Source organism: Corvus brachyrhynchos, unplaced genomic scaffold (genome assembly GCF_000691975.1).
Source record: "Corvus brachyrhynchos isolate BGI_N302 unplaced genomic scaffold, ASM69197v1 scaffold22, whole genome shotgun sequence".
Lineage (NCBI taxonomy): Eukaryota > Metazoa > Chordata > Aves > Passeriformes > Corvidae > Corvus > Corvus brachyrhynchos.
In genome coordinates this window covers 1,800,289-1,814,825 of record NW_008238355.1, presented here as the reverse complement: position 1 = coordinate 1,814,825, position 14,537 = coordinate 1,800,289, and the positions used below count along the sequence as shown (strand labels likewise).

Here is a 14,537-nt window from a genome sequence, read left to right as displayed (position 1 = left end):
GGAAGAGGAGGAGCAGACATTGATCTCTTCTCTGTGGTCACCAGTGACAGAACCCAAAGAAACAGCATGAAGTTGTGTCAGGGTTGATACCAGGAAAAGATTCTTTACCCAGAGGGTGTTTGGGCACTGGAACAGGCTCCCCAGGGAAGTGGTCACAGCACCAGCCTGACAGAGCTCAAAAAGTGTTTGGCCAATACTCTCAGGCACATAGAGTGATTTTTTGGGCTGCTCTGTGCAGAACCAGGAACTGGACTTGAAGGTCCTTGTTGGTTCTCAGAACCAACCATCTGGAGGTGCTAGTATGGAGCAGGACCACACGGGGGACAACTGGATTTCCCAAACTTTCTCAAGTATTTTCTATTTCCCTGTCATATAAGACTTGATGAACCACAAATAAGAATATCCTGAATGAACTCTGTGTGTGTGATGCCTTGCTAAAGCAAACAAAAAAAGTCTTTTGTCTTGAACTTGCAGAAAAAGGAAATAAAGTCTCAGAAAGAGAGATTCTTGCTTGCAAATATGTTGAGATGAGAGCTAAAGCTTACCCTACCTTTGGCATTAGTAAATGAGTTATCCTAATGTGTCCTTAAGTATATTGTACTTTAGACTGTAGTTAAGCTACCGTCTAAAGTCCAGGGATGTGCTGAATATCATGCACCATAATTCTGGTTTATATGGTCCCAGTAGTAATTGCTGAGCATCGCATGTAGCATTCCCTTTCCACTTTCCTTTCCCCTTTATCTCCAGAGCTCTTCCTCTGCCTCCAGTGTCTGCTGCCAGCAGAGCAACAGTGAAATGTCCCTACTGATCATTGCTTCTTGAGGTGGGGAACATTCATGTTTCTTGGTGCTCAGATCTTTCACTCTCCATGGCTAACCCACAGGATTAAGTGGCTCCAAAACCAGCAATCTGGAGAATTCCTTTTTTTTTTTCCCCTGGAAGTATTTTAAAGATTGATTGATACATTGAGATCAAGGAGGCTCTCTGAGGGCTGAAAAAAAGGGATGCAACCAGAGTTCACAAATACATTTCCCTGTGATCATCTTTTCAAGCACTCCTCATTGCTGTAGGGCGTGCTGACCATATGTCTTGATACCCACTTGATTCCTTATATTTGACAGAGAGGAAACTACTGTCTCAAAAGTGTCTGTTTTGAAACTGTTTGGGACCTGCCACATCAATTTCTTTTCTATCTGAAAATTATCATTATTATTTCATCGCATACTATTTAATTTGCTTTTAAAGAAGAAAGAACCTTGCCTAGAATGCCTGTTACAGATGATCGCCCTCTGATACATGTTAAAGTTAACATCCTGCAGTCTTGTTCCTGTATGTAAAATATGTACTTGAACTCAGTATCATGTTTTTTGCTCCTGGGGGAATCTTATTGATTGTGAAGAAACTAAATCAAACAAGCCTTGGAGAATCAGATGGAATGCTTCACAACCTCACTATTAAGACCAGAAGTTTTGTTTTTTTTTTCCTTTCTTTGACTTTTTTTACATTTTAATGGAACATAACTTGAGACCTAGGTGGAAAACGTTACAAGAACTGGATCACAGAATCATAGAATCATAGAATCATAGAAAAACGAGGTTGGAAGAGACCTCCAAGATCTTCAAGTCCAATCCATGTCATAACACCTCAACTAGACTATGGCACCAAATGCCATGTCCAGTCTTTTTTTAAACACATCCAGAGATGGTGACTGGAAGAGATGGAATAAAGTTGAGTTACAAGCTGTAAAACCTGCCTGCAGAAGCACATGGCAGCACAAAGGAGCACCTGGTGGCACACAGAGGCTTGTCTCCACCAGACCCTGGGGACAGGAGGTGTCACAGGGCAGACCCCTACAGAGAAGAGCCTGCTGGGAGCTGACGGACAGGTGAACAGCGCGTGATCATCCCATAGAAGGACATTTGGAAAGTGTGTTGCTGATGCGGCAACACGGGATAGGTCACGTAGTGAAGATTGCCATATAAGGAAATACTGTGCCTTGGAAAAGTGTAAAAAGCCAGCTCATTCCTTTGAATAAACGATTCAGATTCCCTGCCAGTCTGGGTCCATGCCTCAATCACCGACACTAACTTCTGTTTTGTTGTAGCTTCTCTGTTCAGTGTGGCTAACTGAGGAAGTAAATGGGTTTCATCTTGTGAATTCCAAGCTGTGAAACCTGAAACTGTTGGTATGACAGCTTGTTAACTATTTGTGATCCAGAGACAAAAATATTGGTCTTAATCACTATTAAGACCAGAAGTTTTGTTTTTTTTTTCCTTTCTTTGACTTTTTTTACATTTTAATGGAACATAACTTGAGACCTAGGTGGAAAACGTTACAAGAACTGGATCACAGAATCATAGAATCATAGAATCATAGAAAAACGAGGTTGGAAGAGACCTCCAAGATCTTCAAGTCCAATCCATGTCATAACACCTCAACTAGACTATGGCACCAAATGCCATGTCCAGTCTTTTTTTAAACACATCCAGAGATGGTGACTCTACTACCTCCCCGGGCAGACCATTCCAGTACTTTATTATTCTTTCAGTGAAAAACTTTTTCCTAATATCCAACCTATACCTTCCTTGACGCAGCTTGAGACAGTGTCCTCTTGTTCTGTCAGTTGCTGCCTGGTGGAGACCAACCCCCACCTGACTACAGCCGCCTTTCAGGAAGTTGTAGAGAGCAATAAGGTCACCCTCTAAGTCTCCTTTTCTCCAGGCTAAACAATCCCGGTTCCCTCACTCGTTCCTCATAGGACTTGTGTTCCAAGCCCCTCACGAGCCTTGTTGCCCTCCTCTGGACACACTCAAGCATCTCAACATCCTTCCTAAACTGAGGGGCCCAGAACTGGACACAGTGCTCAAGGTGCGGCCTCACCAGTGCCGAGTACAGGGGAAGAATGACCTCCCTGGTCCTGCTGGCCACACCATTCCTAATACAGAGGCCTTTGGCCTTCTTGGCCACCAGGGCACACTGCTGGCTCATGTTCAGTCGGCTGTCAGCCAGCACCCCCAGGTCCTTTTCTACCTGGACACTGTCCAGCCACACTATCCCCAGCTTGTAACGTTGTTGGGGATTTTTGTGGCCAAAATGCAGAACTTGGCACTTGGACTTATTAAACTTCATCCTGTTGGACTCTGCCCATCCATCCAATTGATCCAAGTTTCTCTGCAGAGCCCTTCTTCCTTCCAATAGATGGACAAAATCTCCCAGCTTAGTGTCATCTGCAAATTTACTAATGAAAGACTCAATACCCTCATCCATGTCATCAATAAAAATATTGAACAGAACTGGCCCCAGAACAGACCCCTGAAGGACACCACTGGTGACTGGTCACCAGCTGGATGCAGCACCATTCACCAGCACTCTCTGGGCCCGACCATCCAGCCAGTTCTTAACCCAGAAAAGAGTGCTCCTGTCCAAGCCATGGGCTACCAGCTTTTCCAGGAGTATGCTATGGGAGACAGTGTCAAAGGCCTTGCTGAAGTCCAAATAGACAACATCCACAGCCTTTCCCATCATCTACCAGGCGGGTCACCTGGTCATAAAAGGAGATCAGGTTGGTCAGGCATGACCTACCCTTCCTAAACCCATGCTGGCTGGGTCTGATGCCCTGGCCATCCTGTAAGTGCTGCGTGATAGCACTCAGTATAAACTGTTCCATTACCTTACCTGGTACTGAGGTCAGGCTAACTGGTCTGTAATTACCAGGATCCACCTTCCTACCCTTTTTGTAAATGGGCGTCACATTAGCCAGCTTCCAATTATCTGGAACCTTGCCAGTAGCCACGACTCTTGGTAAATGATAGAGAGTGGTTTTGCAAGCTCATCTGCCAGCTCCCTCATCACCCTGGGATGGATCCCATCTGCTCCCATTGCTTTATGAATATCCAAGTGTCTCAGCAGTTCTATGACTGCCTCTTCTTGGATAACAAGAGGACCATTCTGCTCTCTGACACCATCTATCAACCCCTGAGGACAATTGTCTAGAGGACGAGCTGTCTTCTCACTAAAGACTGAGGCAAAGAAGACATTAAGCTCTTCTGTAGGTACAAAAATGCTGTTAGTGAGGCTCTTCTTGTTACTTTTCTAAGTCCGTGAGAGACTTTTCTCTCTCACAGAAGAGGTAGCAGGGAATGTAAACAACCAAGCCACCTGCAACCTTGGAAAGTCTTGTTTATGGTATAGTAGAAAATATTTTGATAATGGATGTTTTAGGATTTTGGCCAATCACCCCCAAGGGGTGGCTGGTCCTTTGTCCAATTAGACTATGAAGAAAAAAGTCTATAAAAGAGTTTGTAAAATAATTAAATAAATCAATCTTGCTGCACAATTCCTGCTTGCTGGATCTTCTCCTCCTCCTCCTCCCTATGGCTGCGGGACATGGTGATTTACCGTAGGAACCAGGCCTGCGGTAATACTCTTCCGCCTTCTCCTCATCTTTAGTTACTAGGTTACCTGCCTCATCCAATAAGGAGCAAAGATCGGTCTTACCCTTCCTTTTACCATTAATATATTTGTAAAAACTTTTTTTATTAATTTTAACAGAAGTTGCCAATTTAAGTTTGAACTCAGCTTTGGCCTCCCTAATTTTTTTTCTACATGTCCTAGCAGCCCCCTTAAACACTTCCTGAGAAACCCAAGCCACCTTCAAAAGATACCTCTTCTTTTTATTTCTAAGTTCCTTCAAAACCTCATTGCTCATCCAGGCTGGATGTTTACCTCGTCGACTCATCTTTCGGCACACGGGGACAGTCTGTTCCTGTGCCCTCAAGATCTCTGTTTTGAAGCACACCCATCTCTCCTGAACTCCTTTGTTTTCAAGGGCTGCTTCCCAAGGAACTCTTTGAATCAGTTTCTTAAGCAGGCCAAAGTCTGCCCTCTGGAAGTCCAATGTAAAGGTCTTATTGATATTCCTCCTGATTTCACCAGGAGGATATTGTTTTCAATCCAGATTCAGCTGAGCATTTATTTAACTTGTAAAATAAGCTTCATTTTTATCCTACAATTCTATTTTTCTATACATCAAAAAATTTATAGTCTTAAAACAAATGATCCCTTTGATGCGGTTCACTGATACATGCAGTTTAGAATAGCATACAATTGACCAAGCTGAACTGTCTTCTGATAAAGCTTCACTGAAATGTATTACAGTTGTACCAATTTATCCCAAAAAGACTTTTTGCAGAAAATACTAATTCACTGTATTTCTCAGGAGACAGTGCATGAGCATTTTATGGGGATTGAGAGCTGAATTTGAAAGATTATGATCAGGGTATAATTGTAGGGATTCTGTGCACCAGATAATGCAGTCAATTCCTTACTTCTGGTTTCAATTAACAATCTTCTAGGGACAGTCAGATAGAACCTCCACTGGTGTGGATCAGCATAGCTGCACTGAAGAGAGAAGAGAAATACCATTCATTTACACAAGCTTATTTTCTCACTTGGGACCAACTACATGATAATGAAACCCACAGGACATAATAAATGGGGAAAACATATGAACATCAATAAGGATAAAGAAATAATAAGATGACCTAATGGACATGAGATACCTGAATTGAAGATTAAATGAGATTCTAGGCTGGAAAGTACAAACAAATCTATCTTGGGGGAACAAAAGTAATGCTGATACTCTACTCCAGCACAGAAAGAAAGACCTAGAAAGTGGTAATTGTGCGTGATTTGGAGGAAGTACTCAGATCAGACTTTGACTTTCAGTGCTCACTGACTTCCAATAGGGTTGGAATACTCTTTCCACTCTTTACATTCAAAAATCAACTCATCATCTGGCAGTAATTTATGGTGCTATATTCGGGTTTATTTTGTTTGTTTCTTTAAAACATCTAATAGAATATGGGGATGTAAAACAGGATTTTCCTTTAGGAGCAGAAAAAATGAGTACAGGTCTCTACAAAGAATCTTTATGTGCATCCAGAATGCTGCTTGTGTTTCTAGAGAAATCCTCTTATTTTAAACAAACTAACTTACAAAGGAATTAATGATACCTATACCAGAAGAAGGGAGACAGTTGCTTTCCAAACATATGTTTTGTGTTTTCTGTCATGGCAGAACAATGAGATAATTTGGGCAAGGTGTGCTATGCATTTTTAATGTTATGTCTCATTGTGAACAGAATAATGGTCCAGTGTAAACTGCAGGAAGCCATGGTTAAGGACAGTATTACCTCAAACGTACACGCTACTAGATGTACATCAAATAATAGGACTTTGTAAAGAGGAGGACTGGGCAGGCCTATATTATCTTTTCAATGTCAGCTTTTAAAACAAGTACCCAGATGCAAAGCCTTAGGTTCTTAACTTGAAAAAGGCTTTTACAAAGCAGAGAGACTCTTCTGGTTGCTAAGGTTCCTTTTTTCCAGAAAGTGACTCCAAATGGATGTGAAAATGAATTAATGGAGAAACTATTTAACACTGTATGTCTTAAGAAACAATGAATCTGAAAAAATATCTGGTTCTGGTAGTCATCTTGTTCAGCCACCCCATGTGTCTTCAAAAATTTAAGAGATAGTATTTTTTCCAGTTTATACCATGGACTCAATATGGGATTGCAAATACTCATTTTTATTTCTCTATGCCTTTGTGTTTCCATCTCTAAAATAAAGATGATATAATGTACCAGATAATGCATATCTTTCCCCTCTCCATTTTTAAAATTTACTTTCCCATTCAAATACTTCTTTTAGTTATTTCAAAATAACCTACCCAAGAAACTATTTTATTACAGAAGCACATCACCTGTGAAGAGTATAGAGAATGATAAGAAATGCATGGAGGGGGATTAAACAGGGGTTCTCTGTAACTTGCTGAGATATTAACATATATTTTTTTTCCTGTATAATGCAGACAGTTTTTCTGTAAAGCTAGGAGAAGGCTTTCTATTTGAAAACATTTTTTCCTTTCTGGCTCTTTCTATATGCATATATTTCTCATGCTGCTATTCAAGATTTCCGTATATGGTTTATAAAAGCAACCATGAATCCCTTACCCACTTTTAAGCTTTTATATCAGTGGCTTCCTAATTTCTTACACTTGAACTATGACTGCCTCCCCTCCAAGCCACCCTCATAACCATCTGTCTCTGTGCATACGTCTGCCTTTTTATGGTTATAACTGCCCCAATGTTCTACAAATAGCTTCCAAATGTTTTCCCTAAGTAATCTACTCCACTTTCCAACAGATAGCAATTTTTAGATCCTCCTCAGTGAGGCTGGTCTGCATAACTTTTTCAGAGAGACCCTTCAACACTAGATCAGTTCTTTGGCAGGGAGTAGAGGAACAAAGCATGCTTCCAATGTTTCATAAACTACAACTGGCCACTGGTAAAAATCAATCACTGGATGACTGTCAGTGATAATAAACCTATGGATAGAGGTAAAAGGAAGTGGGTTTGCTTTCTTGATTCTCAGTGTGGATAAACTGACTGAAACTCAAGATCTTGCGTACCTCAGTCAAGTTAGACAGAAATGTTACATCCTTTGTGGGGACCTTGCTATCTTTCTGTACCACCTAACCAACACCAGGCTCTCAGTCAGAAACTCCACATCCTTTGCTTTTCTTTCCTCTGTAACAAATGCCTGGTGGGAGTCTGAAGGAGGAACTGTCAGGACCCGGCTCACTGAGGATAGGAGAAGTCAGATTTTAGAGAAAGTAGAATTGAATGATTGGCTTTTCTGAGTTCATATGTGGTGAGGTCAGCCTAAAGAGATTTAAGAAGGAAGATGCCGTTTTGTTCCTTATTCAGGTGTCTACTGTTGAAGTCTGTTTAGCCAGCTTCAAAGTAGGATGAAGCTTACCCTGAAGATGAGACAGTCCAGACCCAAGAAAAAAGGTTCTTACATGATGTTGGGACACGACCTCTTAGACTGATGAACCTCGTATGCCATTCCAAGCACCCAGAAATACGTGGGAGGAGTGGGAGGATGATTCCAGGGTGGGGCGCCATGGGTTGTCATAGAGTTGTGAGTCTTGTTATGCAGCCAGCAGCAAAAATGGCTTAAAAAGACACAGAAAACAAAGTTGTCATAGAGATCGTAATTTGTATTATTTTCCCCTCGAGTGAATGCGCTTTTGCTGAAAAATGCAGATTATTTCATTTGTCAACTGTTCAGAGCCTCAAGAAACTTCATCTGAGCACCAAGACATCTTGATTCTGACCTTAGTTCAGATATTTCTTGGCAGAAATGTCATTCAGCTTCTTCATTGCTCAGTTGTTACCAGGAAATTTCTTGGGTTTGGATCGGATCGACTAGCCAAATCAGAGCTGGTGTTGCCACAAAGCCCTGAACTTTGGTCCCATCCCAGGCTGGACCAAGCTAAATATTTGAAAATTAATAGAAAAATCAATGCATTGAGGACTATAATCACAGCAATCACTATTGTCCATTGTGTAACAGCTGTGAGTGGCACAGGCTGAGAGGATATGTGGCAACATGCACTGATTTTGTTACCATCCCCAGAGATTTAGCATTTTACAGAGTACAACCTGAACTTACTAACTCTTTATGGACAAATCTGTCCTTGTCCAAGTAATTTTTCTCCTTTCCAGACCTTGCATTGAAATTTTTCTTTTGTCTTCAGTTCATGACAGACCCAAACTTAGAATATATGGAGCGTAATGCTGGGTGGTGCATTGGGGTATACATGGGGGAGTATGAATATCTTTTTTCTTTAGACTAAATGCATTCACTGTATGGACAGTCAAGGCAAATCCCACAAATTAAATCCTCTTTAAGCTGTATCACAATAATGTTCATAATGTTTTGCCTCTGTATGATTTTTGCCTTGTCTGGACTGTAAAATGTGTCTTAAATAAAGCTATTCAACTACTGTACATTCAATGCTACTATTACTCCTCCCTAAAATTTCCGGACAGTGTTTGGAGCTATAGAGGCATAGATAATGTTTACACTGCAATCCAGGTACTTATTTTTATTCAATAATCTGGAGGATGTCCTTTGCTTTTTGATTGAGTATAGCAACTGTCTTTTGTTGGAAATGGCAAAATATCAGAGATCACAAAGCTCTGGGTATTTGAGTGATTTTTCAGTTTAAAATGGAGACTAGTTCTGACTGAATTGAGTGAGTAAAGAGGAACGCTTCAGTTCCTGTGTCTTTTATCTGCAGAACCATATTTCAACTACCTCACACATATTTTGCCTGTTCTGCTTCTGTTTTAAATCTGCTTATCTGCACAGTGTTTCAACAAAAAACAAGACATGTCCTTCTCCTTATAAGCTTGATCTGGCAAGGGTGTTTCTTAAGATACCAGTGTAGATGAGAAGCCATTGCTGATGACTGATTGTTTTCAATAATCCCATACAATTGTGCCGCACTATTGTGTATAGGTAGGAATACCATATTAAAATTGTCTTTATCTCTTTGCAGCAGCTGTTTTCTTCAATTCCATTAAACCTGCTCGTGGTCCTAGTTGTGTACATCCAGAAAAGCACATATTTGTGTCTGCTACCTCAATACCCCTAAATGTAATGAGTTGGTAGATGTGTGATCTAGTCACTTCCATCTGGTATGAGTTCACTTCAATGTGAGATCATTGGTTTTTCAGATACTTTTCTTTCTGTCCTTTTACACCAATACTACAGATACCAGGGTGCACCCTTCTACTGTACTACTTACTTTTAGTGGTAGAGGAAGAAAATGGATGCTGTTAAAAGTATCTATGTAACCAGCCCACATGTAATTTAGTTATAGATATCTTATATGCTGAATGAATACTTCTGCTGCAGCTTGAGGAGCTTTAGCATCCACAATTGATTCAAAATTATATATTCATGAGGCAAATAAGATAGTTAGGTGTCTGTGTGGATTTAGCTTTTAAGGACAAATGTAATTCACCCACAAACTTCCTCATCCATCCCCTGTCCACAATTCAAGACTTCAAACTAAGCATCAGAATAATTGAAGATTTTTCAATGCAGATGTGTCCCTGGAGTGAGTAGGAATACTTGTGAGAAAATTCCTATAAAAAGTAAGTTTTCAAAAATTAAGAAATGAATGGAACTCTCCTTGCTCTTCTCCTCCCTCATGCTTTATGGAAGGCTGTCCAAGTTTCCCACTGCAAAAGAACACTATTTCTTGCAATTTTTGGGTTTAGTCCCATATTAATTCATTCAGTTCTCAATCTTTCTACAGCATAAAATTCTGTTGATATAAACAGAATTAGTCATGTTAAATATGTGCTCAAATATTTCTAGGCAGCAGCTCTAAGACAATACACAAGAATTTGTCTTATCTAACTCCTCCTGTTCCTATGAAATTATTTTTTTATTTATCAAAGGAATCAACAACTCTGAAACATTTAAAAGGATTTTCAAATCCTTTTATGAATATATTTGTCTAGAAAAAGAAAAATTACTAACTATCTTGGAAATAATAAAAATATAATCAGCATGTTCTTATTTTTAAGGTTGGAAAAATGAAGCATGAAAGTTGTCAGAATTCCCCAAGGACAAGAAATAAAAAGGTTCATTTCCTCAGTCCAAGATCCCTGGAACCCACAGATGTCTCCCCAGCCCCAGGCTGCATACCCTAAAAGCTGTCTTCTCCACATTCAGACCTTCACACCTGTCACCTCTCATTTCAGTGTTCTGTTGCTTTGTGCTGAATATAATGATAACTTCATATCCAGAGAACTTTCTAAAAGGTGAAATGCCTGCCAGCACCACCTCTGTTCAGGTTTCAATAAATATTCCTTTCAAAAACTGCTGTAGCTTCTCTCTGAAAAGTGTATCAAATTCGCCTTCTCCTTCAATTTTACTAGAAGTACATAAAAAGGAACACATTGAAAAAATTTTAACAAGCTGAGCCTTTTTCAGAATGTGTGTTCACATTTCAGGTTCTGGCAAGTGAAAATGAATATTTGAATAGAAGTTCATCTGCTAATTTGCCATCTCTGTGAAAATATGGCATTTATAATTTGTGAAGTATTAGCATTTCTTTTGCTTAAAAGCTTTGTGTTGTGTTTGTTTTGTTTTTCTTCTTCTATGAAGAAACCCTTGGATTTTTCTTTTTCTTGACTTAGGCAACCTATCTTTCATACCTGTAAATGTTAACTTTTTTTGGCCTGGAGAATCCTTTTCATTGAAGGCATCTTCCCATGATAATAGAAATGCGGCATAATTTCCAGAACTTCTAAACAATCTTCCAAACATTTTTCGTATTCATAAACAACTACAGGATTGTTGGAGCTTTCTTAGCAAAACTGATAGTGGGTGTGAAGGAATCATTGAGATTTTTCAGTAGTATATTCCATGCTGCTAAGCAAAATAGAGTGTCTCTACTTAGGCCAAATGAAAAAAACCAATATTCTTAATTTCTGAAATAAATTTTTTAAGATTTCTCTCACAGCATAGAAGGCATGGTTGATGTAGAAGTAGACCCCTTGGGATGTATTTTGCTTCTGATTGTGACAGATATCTGGCGTAGCAGTTACCCATGTATTCTCCTATAGGATCCTCTTTTCTTAGCATGGAAGTCGTATTGTTGCTTATGCACTGTCTTCATCTTGTCTTATCAGTGCTATAGGTTAGTGTTAGTGACTTGTGTAGCAAGTGTGTGGCTATTTTTGAGGCACTCCTTTTACTTAGCCATAACCTAATTGATATCAGGCTGTGGTTCATTGTTAAAACACAATGAAAGCCCCTTCTTAATGATTTTAATTATTTCCATTGTATTCTGGGTGTCAGATGCTTATTTATCTTGTTTTCCAGTGAAAATAATATAGAATATTTTATCTATGCATAAACAGGAAGATAATATATGATCTTAAAACTCATAGTTGCATACTTTCTTGTTGACTTTAGTAGGGATCTGTGGCTGGAGAATTATCAGAGCTGTATTAAAGAATAATTTAATTTTTTTTCCTTTTTTTTAATATGTAAAAAATCAGAGAAACACAACTGCTGTGTTCATTAGACACTAAGTTAGAGGTCTTGTGAGAAGTTTTAAAGAATTCTTAGGATGTGCTCCAAAATTAACAAATTCACTGAACAGATTCCAATTTGCCTCAGTGGAAGCTGGTCAGGGCACTCACAGAAAGGCATATTACTTTGAGTACTTGAATAAAAATAAAGGCGTCAAGAAGCTCAAATTATCAAAACTTAGAGCTTCATTTCTTAAAAGTGGATGGTACACTGACACTGTGAGACACTGAGGATGAAAGATACATTTTAATGGTGATGGATTTGTCTTACAACGTATTTTGCATAGCTTAAGCATCATTTGTGTTAAAATCACTGTTGATTTTGGTCAGAAAAACTAACACCTATCTGAAAACTCTAAGAGTAGCCACTTGGAAATGGGTTATCAAATGTCTGTGGGCAGGTAATGAAACAAAATACTTACTTTTATGCCAGCACTTTAAAAAAGAAATAAAACCCCAAAGTAAACCCCTTTGATTAAAAAAAAAAAAAAATTAAAATAGAGCAGTGTCTCAGGATTCTAACTTGCTGTAGATTGTATGTGAATACATAGTTGTTTAGGTTTTTTGAATTAATTTTTAAAATTTAAAAATTTTTTTTTTTTGTATTTTGGATTCTTTGTTTCTGTCCTATCCTGCTATTCAGAGAATCTATTTTGTGTGATTCACATATGATTGAAGTGAATGCAAAGATCTCCATACACTCATCCATATTTGGGCCAAGTTTCTGGTTTTCTAGGTAAGCATTCATATTCAAGAATTCGTGGCTGCTTTCAGACCTGACATAAGTAACCTAATAAATAGTCCTGGCATATTTTGCCTTCAGGAAAAGGGTCAATGAGGAGTAGAAGATTGAATATAACTTAATGTCGGTCTCAGCTGGAATAATTAGTGTTCAGCATCTGCAACTCTGTATTTGTTCAGGAGTTCTTTGGTTAAATGCTGATGGACTTTTCATACTGCTCAGCTCAATCAGAAGTCCAAATGAAAAAGCAACATTATGTGAATTTTTAATGCACTGTGAAGACTTTATGTCTACTACACTAGCATGAATAAGTGTCTTCATAATCTGTTTTACCCTTTGGTAGTTGACAAACACTGTGTTGATACAGATGGCAGGACTGTACTGCTTGTGTGATATAAATGTGTTTGTTCGTACAGACCCTGGGACTGTTGGTTTTCTGTTCCTTGTTTGCGTCAGTCTTGTCTTTTTAGAAACCTATGAAAACCAAGATGCAAACTCAAATAAAGCCCTGTCTTTTGAGATAATAGAGACAATTCACATATGAACTGACAATTAGTGAAAGTTTTCATATCTGTCAACTTGTCACATGAAAATAGTCTTGCTTGCCCACCAAACTTAGTGAAAATGTACAGTAGACTTGCTATGTCTGTACAGATCAGTCTTAATGACACACAGCTAAGGTGATCTGTGATGTTATATACACCCACACTTCCCATAAAATCTGAATTCGAGGCAGCTTGCTCAGTGATGAGACTTTGTGGGCAATGGTTACAAACAGGTTGATTGTTCACGAAAGACACAGATCTGGGAAAAGCAAAGTTTTTTCTATGTAATTTCTTGTGCTGTGAAATGCATTTCTTCCAACAAATGTAATAAATTTGGTCACGTGAAGAGAGGGCCAAAAGTGAGAGAATATTAGCTAATCTATAACTGTAATTATCCCTGATGCTACTGAGGTAAGACCACCTTTTGAGAAAAACATAGGTTGATGTTGGGGTTCCTCCCCCCTGGCGTGGGGTCGGGGGGGAGGGGACCCTGGAGTAGAGGCATGGCCTACAGGGTTCCCCTACTCCCTGGTCAATCTTGTTCCCCATTGGTTGTTTTGTGTTCCCCTGCACGGGGAGGACCCTGGTGGTCCCAGGATTGCTCAGTTCTTCATCACTCCCCCGGCCATGTGGCTGGAAAATAAAGATCTCTGAAACATCTATCAAGAATCTCCCTATTTCTTTCCACGGGCCTCGCTGTCTAGCGCATGTTGCAGGAGACCCCACTGTTACAAATGGTAGAGATGCCGGGGAACATAACAATTCCCTGGAGTCAGTGACTGTGAAACAATCAAGATTTTGAAGATCCCCAAAAATTCATGAGTAAAGAAACCCTCTGGATCTGTCTTCTCACCTTGGTTTGGCTGTTCTCTCTGGACTATGGAGGAATCGTGGGAAATGTGGCTGTCTAAGCTGCAGAAAGAAATGTATCTACAAGTTAAAGGAACCCTGGCACAACAAAACAGGAAACTTGCTCCGGGAGATCTAGAACATCTTTTTGACTGGCTTTTCAAAAATTTCTTTGATATTTCTTGAGACTTACTTTTTGATATTAATCCTCCTGGAATTGGTAACTTGAATTTTTGGTCTGAGATCTTGGGTGAGATAATAGCTCAATCAAAACATGCACTAGTGATAGAACTTCTCTGTGCATCTCCTGTAATCAGTGAAGCTCTTCAGGAGCATTTGCATGGTCCCATTACCTCTGTGGTGGAAGATGACCGTCATCACACGGCTGAGACTGCGCGGCGGCCATCCCAGGGGTGCGTGACTGCAGCCACCGG

General features: G+C 39.6%; 1 protein-coding gene across 1 annotated transcript; it reads right to left on the bottom strand.

The window, feature by feature from the left end:
- Positions 1 to 1,850: 1,850 nt before the first annotated feature.
- On the bottom strand, positions 1,851 to 14,509 carry LOC108446978 (RNA-directed DNA polymerase from mobile element jockey-like). Its single transcript, XM_017735328.1, is given in 6 exon segments — positions 1,851 to 2,126; positions 2,881 to 3,519; positions 3,521 to 3,789; positions 3,792 to 4,019; positions 4,726 to 4,922; positions 14,457 to 14,509. Coding segments are annotated over 6 exon segments (1,662 nt in total).
- Between the last annotated feature and the right edge of the window lie 28 nt (positions 14,510 to 14,537).